This window comes from Pocillopora verrucosa, chromosome 7, assembly GCF_036669915.1.
Source record: "Pocillopora verrucosa isolate sample1 chromosome 7, ASM3666991v2, whole genome shotgun sequence".
Classification (NCBI taxonomy): domain Eukaryota; kingdom Metazoa; phylum Cnidaria; class Anthozoa; order Scleractinia; family Pocilloporidae; genus Pocillopora; species Pocillopora verrucosa.
The window spans coordinates 5,989,963-6,006,859 of record NC_089318.1 but is presented as its reverse complement, the minus strand read 5'-3'; the positions used below and the strand labels follow the sequence as shown (position 1 = coordinate 6,006,859).

The 16,897-nt window shown below is 37.7% G+C and overlaps 2 protein-coding genes and 1 pseudogene across 2 annotated transcripts in view; 1 reads left to right on the top strand and 2 right to left on the bottom strand.

The window, feature by feature from the left end:
- Positions 1 to 16,897, bottom strand: part of LOC131795825 (scaffold protein salvador) — a 93,681-nt gene that overhangs the window by 7,902 nt on the left and 68,882 nt on the right. The window lies entirely within an intron of this gene.
- LOC136282434 (uncharacterized protein C8orf74 homolog) lies at positions 2,003 to 7,070 on the top strand (annotated as a pseudogene).
- LOC136282399 (NACHT, LRR and PYD domains-containing protein 12-like) lies at positions 8,204 to 12,780 on the bottom strand. Its single transcript, XM_066170024.1, has 2 exons — positions 9,300 to 12,780; positions 8,204 to 9,032 (listed from the first exon to the last, which is right to left on the bottom strand). The coding sequence occupies exons 1-2, from the start codon at positions 12,720 to 12,722 to the stop codon at positions 8,958 to 8,960; spliced, it is 3,498 nt and encodes a 1,165-aa protein (XP_066026121.1). The 5' UTR covers positions 12,723 to 12,780; the 3' UTR covers positions 8,204 to 8,957.

The following is a 16,897-nucleotide window of genomic DNA, read 5'->3' as shown; positions in this document are numbered from 1 at the left end:
GTTTGTTTCCAACCTTGCAACAGTGATCACCCCCTTACGATATCTTACGCAGAAGGGTGTGGTGTGGAAATGGAGTACAACAGAATCCAATGCCTTTGAGGAAGTTAAAGAGCTTCTGATTAAAGCACCATGCCTTGCACACTACTCATTGGAAGCCGAGACCAAACTTGTAGTAGATGCCAGCCCAGTCGGTCTTGGGTGTGTCTTGCTGCAAAATGTTGACAGCCGTTGGCAGCCCATATCTTATGCGTCCAGAAGTCTAACTGCTGCAGAGAAGAGATATTCGCAGATCGAACGAGAGGCAATGGCTGTGCTGTTCGGATTGCAGAAGATGCATTCTTACATTTATGGTCGCCACGTTGTCGTCTCGACTGATCATAAACCACTACTTGGCGTATTCAATAAAAACACTCAATCAATTCGCCTGGAACGGATTGCTTTGAGATGTCAGGACTATGACTTCACACTCACTTATGAACCTGGATCTGAGAACATTGCAGATGGACTGTCAAGATTACCTTTGAACGCTACTGTTACAGAAACAAGTTTTGTTGAGGAGCATGTACACTTTGTCAAAAGTGCTGATGCTTTGCTCTCAATTGATGAAATAAAAGAGGCTGGAGAGTCTGACCCTGAATTACTAGAGGTGGTGAAGGTACTTGATGGAACCCAGAACCTGGTAAATAATAAATGGAAACATTTTAAAGATGAACTGAGCTTTGCACAGGGCCTACTGTGGCGAGGTCGACGAATTTATGTTCCTGAGAAGTTGAGAAAAAAGGCATTGACCTTGGCACATGAGGCTCATCAAGGTATTGTGCGTTGCAAGCAACGCCTTCGTAGAATTCTGTTCTGGCCGGGGATGGACTCTGATGTTGAAGACTACTGCCGAAATTGCGAGACTTGTGTGCGCCTTCAGCCACTACGACGAGACACACCTAATACAGCAACTCCTCTTCCCGATTACTGCTGGGAGAAGTGTGCCCTTGACCTGGTGGGTCCATTTCCTGGAGAGATCTACATCATGACTGTTGTTGATTACAGAAGCAAGTGGCCCGAGGCTATTGTTCTTAAGCGTATTACAAGTGAGAGTATAGTCACTGCACTTGCAGATATATTTGCACGATTTGGAAATCCAAAAGTTCTGATCACGGACAATGGACGTCAGTTCGTAGCTGAGGAATTCCAAGACTTCATGAAGGCAAATGGAATACAGCACAGAAGAGTATCACCCTATTTTCCACAAGCAAATGGGCAGGTCGAAAGATTTCATAGGTACCTAAAGCACAGTATCAGAGCAGCAGAGTTAGATGGTCTATCCTGGACAGAGGTTCTGCCCACAATCCTGCAAGTTTACAGATCCACTCCACATGCCGGGACTAACATGACCCCGGCTAAACTGTTTCTCAACAGAGAGATAACAACAAAGTTGCCAACAGTACCAGAAATGGATCAGAACAACCCTGAAGAGAGGTACAAGGAATACCAGAGGAAGTTATGTGAGTATACTGATGCCAAGCGACATGCACAACAACATAACCTAGTACCTGGGGATATTGTATTTGTAGCAAATACAAAATCTGGAAAATTGATTCCCACGTTTGGTCATCAGAAGTATGTCATTGTTCGTAGCAAAGGACCAGATACTTTTGAACTTGTCAATGCTGAGACTGGACAACATCTCACTCGTAATGTGAAGTTTCTTAGTAGAGTTCCACGCATGGAGCTACCAGTTAATGATGACAATGACAACGGCTGCTTGGAGTCGGAAGAGTTCGCTGGGGCAGCGATGCCTCCTTTGGATCAACTCGGATCTACAGTCTCGGATGATAGGAATCCCGCAGATAGTGGTCCTCCCTACTCAGCAATGGAATTGAGACGTTCAACTCGAACACCAAAGCCAAAGAGAGATCCGGACTTTGTTTATGACTAGAACATTGTTTTAGTTCTTCTATGTTAAGTTGCGTTGTTAGAATGGACTTTGAACTTTGAATAGGTTAGGATGGGATGTTATATCCGGGTATCCACGCATATTGCAGGCTTGGCTGCTAAGCCTAAGGACGTTTTGGATACGTTGGATCTGACTAATTTCGGTGTAAAAAAACTCTTCTTGTATATTGGAGTCTGTTCCGTTACAATTAAAGACTTTGCGACACTACACAAACCATTCACACATATCTGATATAAGCTCATGATTCACTCTGCCATGTAGCTTTATATGGTCTTATGATAGTTCAGTATCAAATGGCATTGACAAAATCGTTATGAGACATGTTCAGGCAGCGTTTGCACTCAAGCCTGTTTGATTGAGCCACTATTGTAGATCATTAAAAGACGAGTATCCCTGGTAACGAATACCTCAAGAGCAGTAAACATGGCTTTCTAAATGTCTTTTGTGTCACCAACGTAAAAGAAAGAAAGAAATTGTTGGGAAAGGTTCTACAAAGTCCAGAATTTGACGCAGAAGATGATTTGAGGTCCGGGATACTCCCTGATATTCATTATCACATGTTGGCTTTTACTGTAAACAATGGATATTCATGGCGAGAAGTGACTCTGCTGTGGGAGGTATTTCAAGATTTATCAAACAAATTTCAAGGTGAGCTATTACCAGGATTGGATGCAGATCAACATAAATACAAATGTCTTGAAAAAGCCATTAAAAAGACACATATACCCATGTAATCAATACAAGTTCCATGTAGCATTTATGCTTACTTTCAATTCGTCGATTGATGAATGTTGTCGCTGCCGGTGTTATGTGCCACTTAACTATGGATACAAGTCTGGTTAAGGTATGAAACACCATTACCTTAGCCACATATCAGCCTTTTTTTTATTGTGATTGACTTTGTGCTCAATTATCCCAAACTATCTAAACTCATTCACTGTCTTGTGTCTTTGACATGTACAGAATTTAATGTAAAAGTTCAGGACTTATCGTATACAGAACAGATGATTTGGTCCTATGCAAGAAATATGTCATCAAAATCTTAGGGCTGAAAAAATTATGTAGTCGACTGCTGTGGAAAACAGAATCCAAAGTTATTTTCTGACATAAGATCTTGTTGAAACGCTAACGGCTTTGCTTGTGAAAGATCTGAATCAGCAAATTTGAAGATTCAATCAAAAGATTTGGACTTGAAGATGGGTAGTTACTAAAACAAGGAATGACCTAAAACGACCTAAAACGACCTAAAACGACCTAAAATGACTTGAGTTTGCAGATTGGATCACAGACCGGCTCATGGATCGGATCACAGATTGGATCACAGATCATGGATTGGATCATGAAAAATAAAATTAGAAATTTTGTGCGACAAGCCAAAATAAAGTCTGCATGACAAAATAGAGCGTAGGCCCCTTTGGGAGTCTTTTTTTTGCCCAAAAACCCTATGCAGTCAATTTCATGGCTGTAGTGAGGAGTGTTGTGTAGTGCCACCATGGACGAAGGCAAACTGGAGACATGTATCATTTCAGAAATCAAAATGTTGTATCAGTCAGAAAAATGCAAGACAATGCACAGTTGCTTCTTAGGGTCCTTGAGCTTCTTCCGTTGCTGATGCAACGACTCAAGTGCTCCACATTGCAAACTCAAAGTCTCAGGTACTATTCAAGGCGCATGACCTCCTACAGATCCCTATGATATTCAACCAACAACCAAAAATTATTTCAGAAACATTTGGTTTGTCATGCATTCTTCTCAATAACATTTGCGTTTCGCAGCTGTTTGAGATTAGTGGAAGCATTTAATTGCCACTCAGATTGAAGACAAACCAGAAGAAATTTGGAAATCCCCTTTGAATTCTTTATAAAAACCGAAAACCAAATGCTACATCATGTAATAGCCACAAACCGAAATGAACAATCTGATCTGATCCGATCCAGTCAAGTCCGGTCCAATCCATATTTGTTGATGCCACACTGTCACATCACTTAAGGTCATATTAAGTATTTTTGGTAATTTAAGAATTCACTCAAAGTCATTTGGGGTCATTTTAGGTCATTTTAGGTCATTCCTTGTTTTAGTAACTACCCTTGAAGATGGTACATGTTTTAAATTTTTCTGCCAACCTAAATTTAGTCTTTGCTGCATCATTTATGTGTTTCATTTGGAGCAATATAACACAAAAATCTACCTTTTTATTCCAAGACTTAAAGATAAAGTTATACTGATTGGCTGTAAACCTTCCTGTATACTTTTCTGGCAAGTGAAATCTAATGACTTATGTTGCAGTGCAGTTTGTCTGTTTGCTATTGAATGGTAATGAGGTGCTTTCCTTTTTGATGAGATGTTATTTGAAGAGACAGAAGTTGTAAAAAATGATTACAATTGGTCAACCAGAGCTCTCAAGTCCATTTACTGGCAAAGGGTGAGATGTCATGGGCATCACCTATCAAGGGTGGGAAGGGAAAGAGGGTATGGGGGCATGTTTCCCCAGAAAATTGTAAAAAAAAAAATGAAATAGCTAAGATGTGCGTTTCTTTAATCTGAGAGAGAATTTCTGCTGTTGAAAAGTGTGCCAAGTGAGTGCACATGGAAATTATATTTGGAAGGATAACTAATGTTATAGGTACTTAATGAAAGCAGCAGTTTCCTTTCGCAAAATCAACAGAATAAATTTGAAACCTTAAAGGAGTGAGAATTAATGGCTTTAGCGTGAGAGTGTAAGATTGAATTTGTTTGCATGAGTCTCACAATCAATGCATGAGACTGAAGAGCTCTGAGTCAACTCAACACATTAAGCTGCTTCAGCATATTTTGCTTTTGTTTCTTTTATTTACCCAGTAATTTAGAAGGGATTCTTCAATTCATGCCATTTATTTATTAATGGTGCTGTAAATTTTTAGTGGGAAGGGAGGTTCAATGTAAAAGGAAATGATAGCATTAGGGCTGGAAGACTAAAATAACATTTCAACATTCCAAAAAGGAAAAAAAATTTCCAAAGTTAAATATTTTTGTTCTATCTTAGAATAATGTTCATTTACCAAGTGTCAAGCACAAAAGAAAAATCAAATAGTGGAATTTAATACAATTAAAATTGAGCAATTGTATTTTCAAATGGTTTAAGAACAAAGAGGCAATTGTAATACTGTAATTAATGCTGTCTCTACTGCCTCAGGTTTAAACTTCACTAGTAACTTCTAAATTTTATCAGGCAAACCCCTTGAGGACACTATGACACTGTTTCAACAATAGCTCAACAGAATTGCCAATTACTCCTGCAAAACAACCTTAAATCTATGATAGATTTTGTTTTCATGACATTATTTCAACACCGCAAGCTGTATCAATTTGTTCTACACAAGAAAGAGCTGATGACATCACCAAGTGTGAGCTGGTTATTGAGTCTCCCTTGGTTTTAGAACCTGTAAGGGATGGTGTAGGAGTGTTTGGGATGAAGAACAGAGAATAAAACAAATTAAACAGATGGAGCGAAAGTGCCTCCAGGTAGCAAGTTAAATTAAGAAGTAATGTTCATTCTAAGAAGTTGCGCTACCTAATTCACCTCAGAACCTTTCCTACTTGAATCAGTCTATTTCAATGTGTATTATGCTCTTTGTCAAGAATGACATTTTATGGGAACAAAAGTGTAAAAATATGCTACAAAAGAAAAAATAGTTAAGCACATCTATTTAACAAATAGATTCCAAGTTGCCATGCGTCTGTTCAGTAATAGATCACAGATGAGGTCAAAATGTGGTAAGAACAAAAAAATGGCACACGAGGTGCAGCCAAGTGTGTCACTGATGTTCTTACCATATTTTGATGTCCTCTGTAATCTATAACTGAACAGACGCAAGGCAACTTGGAATCTATTTGTTTTATATAATAAAGAATTAAAAAAAAGTTTTAATAATGACGTCATCTATACGTCTGTCCTTCCATAGATCATTAGTGAGAACTAATCAGAATGCGTGTATAACTGAGCCTATTGTATAATTCATTATGAAACAGGTGATCATTATAGTGTTAAATCTGACACTGTATTAAACAGTCACCCTGTAATAAAATGGTCAGTTGTCACTGTTTTTCTCCCCTTAATTACTATTAATTTACAGTAATTTTCACCTCTATTAAGTGGTCATGGTCATCCTTGACTGAGTCCCAGCTTCTGGTTTGTATTGTCTTCTTCTTGCAAGTGTTGAACAGTTACTTAAGAAGAACCTCTCAAATAAAACTAGGGATAGTACTGAGTTCAAATGTGCTCAACGTAATTAGCAAATTATCTAATTCTTCTTAGAACTGTGGGGACAAATATTATGCACAAGCATTGTGCAAGTCAATTGGCCTGTAGTTATGACCTAGAAGTCCAACTTATAGACAATAGTCTACAGTAATCCTGCTCTAGTCTTCTTGTCTGGTACTATGTCACCATTTTGGTGATTTTGTTTACTGATATTAACTTATAGTCAATACATTTTTTAGGGAGCTTTTGAGTAAACTTTAAATTAAGTGTTCAATTATGGCATAAAATGATGATTTTTACTGTATTTTACTCATATTCAGTGGAAACTGTGTGAGGGGTCTCCTTGCAATTCCCTGTGGTTGGCTGCTCTATACAAGTTGAACTGTATGTTGTTAGCTTTTTCTTCATAAATCACTGTTATTCGACACTGATACTGTTCTCTTTTCTATTTAGGAAAGAGCAAAATATCACAAAAATGAAATCCAACAAGCTGTCCAGCAACTGGAGCAGCAGTTTTTGGAGTTTGACCCATCACCAGAAAACTTATCCGCAGAAAATGTAGCCACAATTGCGGCTAATGTTACTGCTAAAAAGGCTGCTGTGACAAGTGCCACTATCAGTTATAAAATTGAAGAAATGCATGATTCGTTCAAATTCAAGTATACAAGGTTAGTCAGGAAAATGATAAGGAAGGTGAAAAATCTGCAGATTTCAGTCATTGTTCCAAAGGAAATTATTGAAAGTAGTGATCTCACTGTACAAGTATACTTTTCAGTTGTAAAATGTACTTTGGTATTATCTTATAACTTTCAGAGAAGTTATTTTAGGGAGAATTTTGCATCATTATTTCTCACTGGATTAATCAACATTGTGTGCTAATTATATGTAGCTTTACAGACTCAGAGTTAATTTTTATTCTTTTCAAACTTATGATTGCTAATGCTTTAAATTTCCAATGAACCTCTACCACAACATCCACTTAATTTTTCTTTCCTTTTGCTTAACAGTGAATTGCTAGGTTGCTGGTTCTTAGAAGAAACTGTGTGTATGCAAAGGCTTGCAAAATTTGTCCACTACAAAACAAATATAATTTTTGGCATCACTTGGCATTTCTAAACAAATAGAGATATTTCTCAAACAGCTTTGAATAAGGTTTTCTGTAGAATTGAGTGGAAACTGGGAGAAGCCCTGCTCTGCATAAGTGTCTCTGTTCATGAGATTTTCACCCCCAAGATCTCACTAGTAATTCTCCTTACTGTCTGCCATACAATTCTTATGATGCTAGCTCAAAGAATTTGGTATTGGATCAACTAATATTGCCCTAATGGACATTTCCTTTATTCTCATTACTTGTCAGCTTGACATTGTATTGACATTGTAATGAGAAATTCTGTCTCTATCAGTCATGAGAATTAAAGGGTTTTAAAAGAGATTGAAAGATATGTTCAATAAAAGTGTTTGGACACAGAAATTCTAATCACCCACATTTTCAAAAAAGTTTGTAGAGATCAAAAGCATTCTTAAAAAAGTGTGGAAAGTTACATTTTGATTCTAAAGTCAAGCAAAAATCATTAAAACTGAGAATGAAAGTGCTAAGAAAAGTGTTATGTTTTCTTTTAGCTGCAACAAGTAGAAATCTTTGTGAGGTTTCCTTACCTCCTCTTCCCATTCTCTTTGCCTGTGGGATTCATTTTTTTGCTCTCATTTCTTTTCTGTTATTTAATTTTTGTGTGCTGAGATCCACTGATTTCATAAATCTTGCCTTTAAAAAAGGTTGATAGGTGTCCTTAAAGTGTCCAGGAACATACCCAAGGAAATATGCTACATTGATTTCATGTCACTTGATATTCTACTGTTGGTTCAAGACATGGTGTTGAATTTTTGTTCAGGGTTAAAAGGAGGAGAAAATCGTTTAATTTGAGATAGGGTAAGGATTTTCTTTAGGGATGCTTCATACCCTCACCTTGAGGGCTAAATATATCACCACACAAAGTTGAAATCGGTTTACAAAGTTTATTCTACAATGATAAATTTGAGAGATTTCGCTCTATTAACAATACCTGGTAAATTAAAATATTAAATGTTCAAGTCTGATGCCTCATCTCCAGATTTTGAACATCAATTCTACAATAATTTATGATATCAAATGAATAACAGCTCATAAGTATGTACAAAAATTATATTGATATTCAAAAGAAGTGCAGAAACCTCTCTAAACCAAATTGTTTGAATGTGATATAATCTTACAGAAATAACCTACAAAAAGGCCTTCTGTCTTTGAAAGTGCGACGATTTGATTAAAAATTTCGTTATAATTCTTTTTTCGATATTTTGCCAGAAGTGTGAAACTACTTGAACCGGTTTGTTCAATCGAAAAAAAAATTATTGACATACATAAGCATGGAGAGAATTTAGGATCAAAACTCACCAATCATAAATTGACGAAGTTTCCTGAGAGGTCCGAGGTTTGATTGTTCTCTCTGCAGTAAGCTTTGTGTTTTTACTTCAATGTTATTGGTTCGTTTATACAAGAAAAATAGTTTGACATCCTTTGTTCTCAATAAATATCTTCATTGGTTAATTTTTCTTCATTTCGATCCGATTCAAATAATCTCGCTGCTTTGTGCAGAGTTAGTTTTCTCTCATTCACGATTTTGTTTTGAGTCATTGGGTTTAGTTGTCACAGAGCTGGTTACCTCACGGAAATTTTGAATAGTAAGTGTTTCAAATAATTTAGTTTTAGTTTTAAATTGGAATTGGTGAACCTTAAAAAAATAGCTTACACTTCGACTGGTTATTGCGAAGTAAATTGAGTGTATGTTGCTTAACTTTTTCTGTGATGTGATGATTCCGTGCAAGGTATAATGTTCGTTGCTGACAGTTGTTGTTGTTGTTGATGGCTTCAGCCAAGTGCTGTGCTCCAATGTTTGAGATTTCATTTGCTGTGAGGTTTAACGTGTGTAGCTGACAGTTGTTGTTGTTGATGGCTTCAGCCAAAAGCTGTGCTCCAATGTCTGAAATTTTATTGTATGAGAGGTTTAACGTGTGTAGCTGACAGTTGTTGTTGTTGATGGCGTCAGCCAAGTGCTGTGCTCCAGTGTCTGAGATGTTATTTTTCCAGAGGTTTAACTTGCGTAGCTGACAGTTGTTGTTTTTGATGGCATCAGCCAAGTGTTGTGCTCCAATGTCTGAGATGTCATTGTCTGTGAGGTGTAACGTGTGTAGCTGACAGTTGTTGTTGTTGATGGCGTCAGCCAAGTGTTGTGCTCCAATGTGTGAGATGTTATTTTCTGTGAGGTTTAACGTGTGTAGCTGACAGTTGTTGTTGTTGATGGCTTCAGCCAAGTGCTGTGCTCCAATGTGTGAGATGTTATTGTGTGTGAGGTTTAACGTGTGTAACTGACAGTTGTTGTTGTTGATGGCGTCAGCCAAGTGTTGTGCTCCAATGTGTGAGATGTTATTTGTTGTGAGGTTTAACGTGTGTAGCTGACAGTTGTTGTTGTTGATGGCGTCAGCCAAGTGTTGTGCTCCAATGTCTGAGATGTTATTTTGTGTGAGGTTTAACTTGCGTAGCTGACAGTTGTTGTTGTTGATGGCTTCAGCCAAGTGCTGTGCTCCAATGTCTGAGATGTTATTGTGTGTGAGGTTTAACGTGTGTAGCTGACAGTTGTTGTTGTTGATGGCTTCAGCCAAGTGCTGTGCTCCAATGTGTGAGATGTGATTGGATGAGAGGTCTAAAGTGCGTAGCTGACAGTTGTTGTTGTTGATGGCGTCAGCCAAGTGCTGTGCTCCAATGTCTGAGATGTTATTTTGTGAAAGGTTTAACGTGCGTAGCTGACAGTTGTTGTTGTTGATGGCTTCAGCCAAGTGCTGTGCTCCAATGTGTGAGATGTTATTGTCTGAGAGGTTTAACGTGCGTAGCTGACAGTTGTTGTTGTTGATGGCTTCAGCTAAATACTTTGCTGCTTCATATGTCAATTGATTTCTTGTGAGGTTTAACCAGCTCAGTTGAGATTCCCTATATTTTAACAATTTACAAATTTCAAAGCAACCTAAGGAATCAATGTTATTGTCACTCAAATCTAAATGTGAAATTTGTGGAACATTAATTACATTAACTAACGAAGAGCAATCAACAGCTGTGAGGTGACAATTACTAAAATTTGCAAAATTAAAGTTCAATTGTTGAATTTTTTCCTGTGCTTCTAACTTCATTCTACTATTTTCGTTTAAACATTTTATTAATGTCATTGCTAAATCTTTTTCGCCGCTAGTTGGCCAGCAGGTCACTGTCCATTTTTCTTCTTTATCTGTCCACTGTTCGGTGTAGCTTTCTTCTTTAGTTTCCACAGGAAGAAGGTTAGTAATAATTTCGTTTGATAGATGAATTTTATCCTCCATTAATCCTGCTAGAAACTGAAAAACCAGCTGCCATTTGCCGTTCTTGATGTTCTCGGAAACAAAGTTTTTTAATTCTGTGTCACTCATGTTGTTTGCTAGGTGCCTCGCAGCGAAAAACTCTTGCATTGTCAAATGAATGAAACAGAATTGTGGTTCACGATTAATTGCGTCAGTTTTACGGTCGGGTAAGCGGTGAAAAAGAGCGCTGTCTTCCATTCCGCTTACTTCGTTTCCTCCAAGGATCAGCTTTCCTTCTTTGATTCCTTCAAACGCTACTCTTCCTAGTTTCTCGAATTTCTTCAGCTCTTCGGTGGGCAAATTATGTTCGAGAGCAAACGGAATATCGCTCAGTTCGATCGTGTGTTTAAAATAAAACACTTTCACTGCAATCTTGTATATCGATGTTAATTTGGCAGGGAGGGTAACGTCATCGGAACTGTCGGACTCCAGTATTTGTAACAGACTTGTGCAAATGATGAAGCTGTTGACCGGGACATAACATAGCGAGAGCAAATTCGTGTTGCTGCTGATGTGTCGCCATAGTGTTTCGCCAACTGTCCTTTCATCTCCGGCTAGATTGTAGACATATTCTTCAACTTGCTTCGATGAAAATCCTAGAATTTCGAACGTTTTGTCAAACGTAAGGTGTTTGATGCTCGACAAAGCCGAAGGTCTCGTGGTGGTCACAATTGAGGCATCTTTTAGGAGTTTCCCGGTCACAAGCCATTGGTATAGGATTTGGATTGGCTTTTTCTCTTCAATGCACCTGGGATGAGGAGGAGGTCGGACCATGTTTGCGTTATGTTTGAATTCGTCGAATCCGTCAAAAAGTATGAGTACACCTTCAGGGTTCTCAATCAGGTGATTCCAGACCTCGTCATCTAGGTGATTTGTTGGGAAATACTCGGTCTTAATTAACAGTTCCCTGAGGCTAAGGTCGTTCGCCGATTCGAATCTTCTGAATTTCACAAAGAAGGCGGCATCAAAATGGATTTTGGCTCCAGGTAACGCCCAGTCTCTGAGAAGTTTGGTACAACATAATGTCTTGCCGATTCCGGCTCGACCGACGATTAACACTTTCTTATTTTCAACATTTAGGAGGTCTTCCAAGCTTTCCAGTTGTGAGTTTTCCCCGCGCGACATTGGATAAATTTTGAGTTGTTCCTCTCTGTTCTCAGTAAAGTCATACGTAGCTCTGTTCGGAATCACAACAAGATTAGTGTAAATTTGATCCAAAGTCCAATGTTTTACTGTTGTGTTTTCGCCTGGATTATCTGTAAAAGGTGATTGGAGTTCTAATAGTCCTTGGGTGTCTTGAATGATTATTTTCTTTGTGCGTTTGATGAATTTTTCAAATTTTCGTTTTTGGTGTTGGTTGAGTCTTAGATGTGTTTTTAGAAACTTTGAGTCTTGCATGAAACCCCTCTCAATGCATGCCTGCGAAATAAGGTAGACGGTTTCAACCAGTATACCAGCGACATGAATTCCATTCATTACAAGGACAGCGTACATCCAGAAGGTTTTCTTTTCCGCTCGTTGATTGTGACAGTCGTGTAAAGTAGAGTTTTGGGCGTTGTCGGATAAATTCCTCGGCTGAGTGGTTCCATCGGTTAAATAACAGTTAAACTTAGAGGAAAACTTTAAAGGATAAAGCAACTGAGTTTGTAGGATGATGAAAATTATTCCTAAAACCATTCTTATCGATAGTTGACAGCAGTAAGCAATAAAAAGCTTGTTTCCAGTTGATGACGCAGTCTCTTGGTCGAGCAGCTGTCTCTCTTGATCACCGTTACGGATGCCTCGCGACAGTTGATCGACTTTGGCTCTCACTATTTGAGAGTAAATGGCACATACAAATGCAATAAGGACTAAATTGAGGATCACGAAGCCAAAGATAGGAAAAGCGAATTTGTTGTACTGCTTCATATATTTCTCGTAACATTTTCCACGGACAATGTCGACGTTTTCACTCTTCGTTCCGCCACAGCGGAAATCAAACCTGGGCTCGCTGTTTTCCATGTCGACGAATACGGCGAAGAAGATGACATTGATCAGAATCCAAAAAACCACTGCCACGTAGTGAACTTTGTTGAAAGCTTTTGGTTCCAAATATTCTAAAATCTTCTCCATTGATTCTGTTGGTATAGTTACTCACTGTGTTAGAATGCTGATCAGTTGTGGAGCTTAATTAACCAGCTAATGCCACCTTGGTCTAATTATAGAGCGTGATCGTACTTTTATTTGATTGGATTTGAAACTTGCAACTGTCAAAACAACGATGGATTATTTATGCATTTTATTGTTTGACGTAAGAAACAGTTGTCAGAAACTGAGACGGATATAGATATTTGCATATGTGGTCATAGACGGGACCTCGTTTCCTCCCACCCCCTCCCCCGTGCTTGTTTTCATCCCCTTCCTCCTCTCCTTTTCTGTTAATGTTGCTGCTGAGGGCTTGAAGAGAAACTCGTTCTACCGATGTAGCTCATTTTGAAGGTTGAAGACTACACTCTAAGTTGTTAGGTGTGGATATTTCATCTGGGTGGTAATTGTTTGGAAAGAAAATTGTAACACTTGGCTGATTCAAGTCACGATTGGTCGAGGTTTTGCATCTGATAAAATTTGAGGGTGGTGTGAGTTTTCCTGACTAATCCCAAAGAGGCTTAGTGAAGCAAAACTAATACAAATCAAATTAATCAACTGGGTCGTAAAAATACGGCCCTGTTTGGATCAATGTTCTCATCTTATCACGATCATGATAGGTGTGAGAGTCTAAAATTACGACGGCACGTCCTTTGTTCTTTGGTGGATGCTCCATTCATTTCTGAGCCGAAAACTCACCAAATAATTGCTCAACTTAAAACGAAGAGGTCATATATCCGAAAGTGATTACAATAAGATCAAACAAACAGCTTCCTAGGATCTACCATCACCCTTGTCGGAAATGAGAGTCTGCTACGTTCCGAAACTTTGCGTTTAATTTTATAAATCGACTTGATCTCCCTCTCTCTCACACCGTTCAAGTCTCACGCTCTGGTCTCTCTAACCTCTAATTAAAAAATATATTATAGGATCCTACTGTTAAATCATCTGTCGCTTATCGCAAAAAAAATCAACCGGAAATCAATTAACACTGAATAATCTCTCACACCGTGAAAACCAAGTGATCCTTCCAAAATCCTCCACCCATACCCCTCCCCCTTTACAGGTGATGATGATGATGACTCCTCCCTTATTTGGCCATAATTTTTTATTTGGCTCTTTCCGATTTTCTTTGCTGCTTTTAAAAGTTTCCTATAATAAATTTTTTGCAGCTAACTGTATCACAGAATAGTCTGAAAGACTATGAACTCTTTAAACACTACGAGTGACTTGCATCTAATTTTTCCCAACAACATCACTCCTGAATCAAACAGAGCATAAGGAAATGGTCACCTGGGAAGGAGTCTTTTGATGGGCAAACAAATTGGAAATAGGAAAATGTATAAAGAATAGTGTGGAGAATATGCATACTGATGTTAGGGTGTAAAGGGTTAAGAAAATGAAAGACATCTTCCTTTGCAAGTCTTTTATGAGGTTATTGACAGACCTGCTAATTCTTTTACAGCAGTTTCACTAATTAAATTTATTCTTTTAGTTTTCGAGAAAATTGTCTTTAAGCTGGGCACTGACTTATACAATTTTTAAAGGTGTCAGGGAAACAATAGCGAAATTTATATCATAGGGTTAGGGGAAGGTTTAGGGGCTTGGTACTCGGCGCAAATCTATCCAAATCCAGCTGATTCAACGAGGTAAAAAATGTAATTATACGGCCATGTTCCGTTTAAGTGTATCAGTCAACCTTTTTTCTGGTTAGCAAGTAATTTACTGTTAAAAAATGAGTTAAAAACGTAAATTGGCCACTGTAATGAGTTAAAAGGCTGACATTTCGAGCGTTAGCCCTTCGTCAGAGCAATAGACGATTGAATAATTTGCAAGAGCGAATTTAACATTGAAAAAATCCTTAACATCGATCGGCCAATATGACAAATGTCCCACGCTTTTATCACGTGACAGTTTGATGGTTTTGTTGCCACTTGACTAGTCTCCTTTGCAGACGCTTTGCTTCAGTGACATCCCCCCCTTCCCTTCCTTAAAAAAAAATCTGCTGTGAATAAGACCACTAGATTGGGTCATAGAAAGCAACACTAAAACTTTAACCTCTGCAGGTATATGATTTCAGATCAAATTACAGTCCACTCATTTCAATTAGCATTATACATCAATGAAAATACAAGTATCTAAAGTTGGTGGCTATAATTCAAGCCATCAGAATTTTTTAAAAATTGCAACATGGTTACAGAAATGTGCAGAATTTGCAACAGGAGTACTACAACAAAAATTTAAAGAGAGAAAACTAGCAATCTTTTTATCCATGTATTTGCTTAATACACTTATTAAGTAGCTTAAAAATTACAATGCTCCTGCTTAATTATAGCAACAGTCTGAGTTTTTTTAATAATAAATATTTTAGTAGGTGAAACCATCACCAAGAGTCAAGTTTGGGGTGCACAATGTATCTGATTTAAATTGTATTGAGAGTGTAATATGTATTAGAAGACAGACTTGTTAATCTTGACTGGAGTGTAAATGTAAGTTTCATACAAAGCACAGTGCATAAAAGAGCTGGAATGCTTTTGTGATTAATAAACTGTTATCGAACAGCCATATTATCAGTTTTGTTGTTTATTAAATTTCATTGCTTGTATCCCTTTGAAGTTATTTGTGTGTAATTTTTGCTGCAAATGTTTTTTCCTGAGTGACTTATTAATCTTACATGAAGAATTAATCCAAATATTATTTTTGTTTGACTCTTTAATCCCAATAGTGACTTCAGCATATAATTTCCCCTACAATATCAACCCTGAGACAAATTTTAAGGTCATGAGAATAAAGGAAATGATCACCAAATGAAGCAGCTCTTAGTTGTTAAACAAATTCTCCTTGTCAGCGCCTTAAAAAAATGTTTATCAAACAGTATGAAGAAAATGCATACAGATATTAGGGTGGAAAGGGTTAATTAAAATGTAATATTTGAATAATATTTTGAAACAGAATCTTTCTGAAAAAGGATGGAAATTTTGAAGTCAAAGTCTTATCCATTAAAGAATTACATTTTTGCTTTACATAGGATGTCTGACATTGATGCTTCTATTTTCTTAATGCAACTTTACTGGAACTGCAACAGTGTAAGGACACATTAAGCTGGAGAAAGCTATAGAGCAGATTTGTAGTAAAAATATCAGTTTTATTTCAGAGTTCAGGAGTCTAAAAATTATATTACAACTCAATAAATTATTACTATTAACCTGCTGATTTCATCATTTTCAAGCTGTGCCAACTTGATTGTGATAATCTGATGTATTACATTGAGCAATATTGGCCCATGGTGGGTATGTTTTACTCTGTGACCTTTGTCTATAGCATGGAAAAGAGGAAAACATAACTTGGTCATCACTTCCTGATATAGGCCAACATATGCACATGCCAAATACCATAATATCATGCAATGTTGGGACAATATTATTTACTATAGACTGTCTCCATAATAGCTCAAATCGTACTCGTTGAACAGACATAGGTCATTTCCAATGACATGTTGGCCAAGATGTGATGCAGGAATTTAAACAACCAATGTTGGCACACCACCAAATATTGTTGCAAGATTGGTATACAAAAATAAATTTTGGTCTTACCATATACCATGACAGTTCAGTAACAAATGGTATTGACAAAATCGTTATAAGACATGTTCAGGTAGTTTGCTGAATTCCATCGGTCTGTAGTAGTACAAATGCCAATCCAAACTTTGCTGCTCACCACTACAGCTACACAGGCGAAATTGCATTTATTGGAAGGTTCATCATCTTTCTGCCATGAACACCGACTGACACCATTGCACAAACCATTCACACATATCTGATATTAGCTCATGATTCACTCTGCCATGCAGCTTTAGTTCATGGTCTGCACCTTCCACCCGGTGCATTTTCCAGTCATTTGCCATTCTCTTCAGAGCTGTATCCATTAAATCGGGCCTGCAGTATGAATCTTTTCTGCCACTTATAAACAATGCAGGCAATCCAAGATGGAGAAGTGATGATACTCAAAACTCTGAGGTCTTATGTGGAGGATGTAAGGGGTATGACAAACAAGCAACGCCAAATACAAAGTTTGTGGTCAAACTGCTGTTTGAAGCTACCTTAGCATCAACATGTGCACCCATCGAATGGCCTATAAATAAACACAACTTCAAAATCATTGTT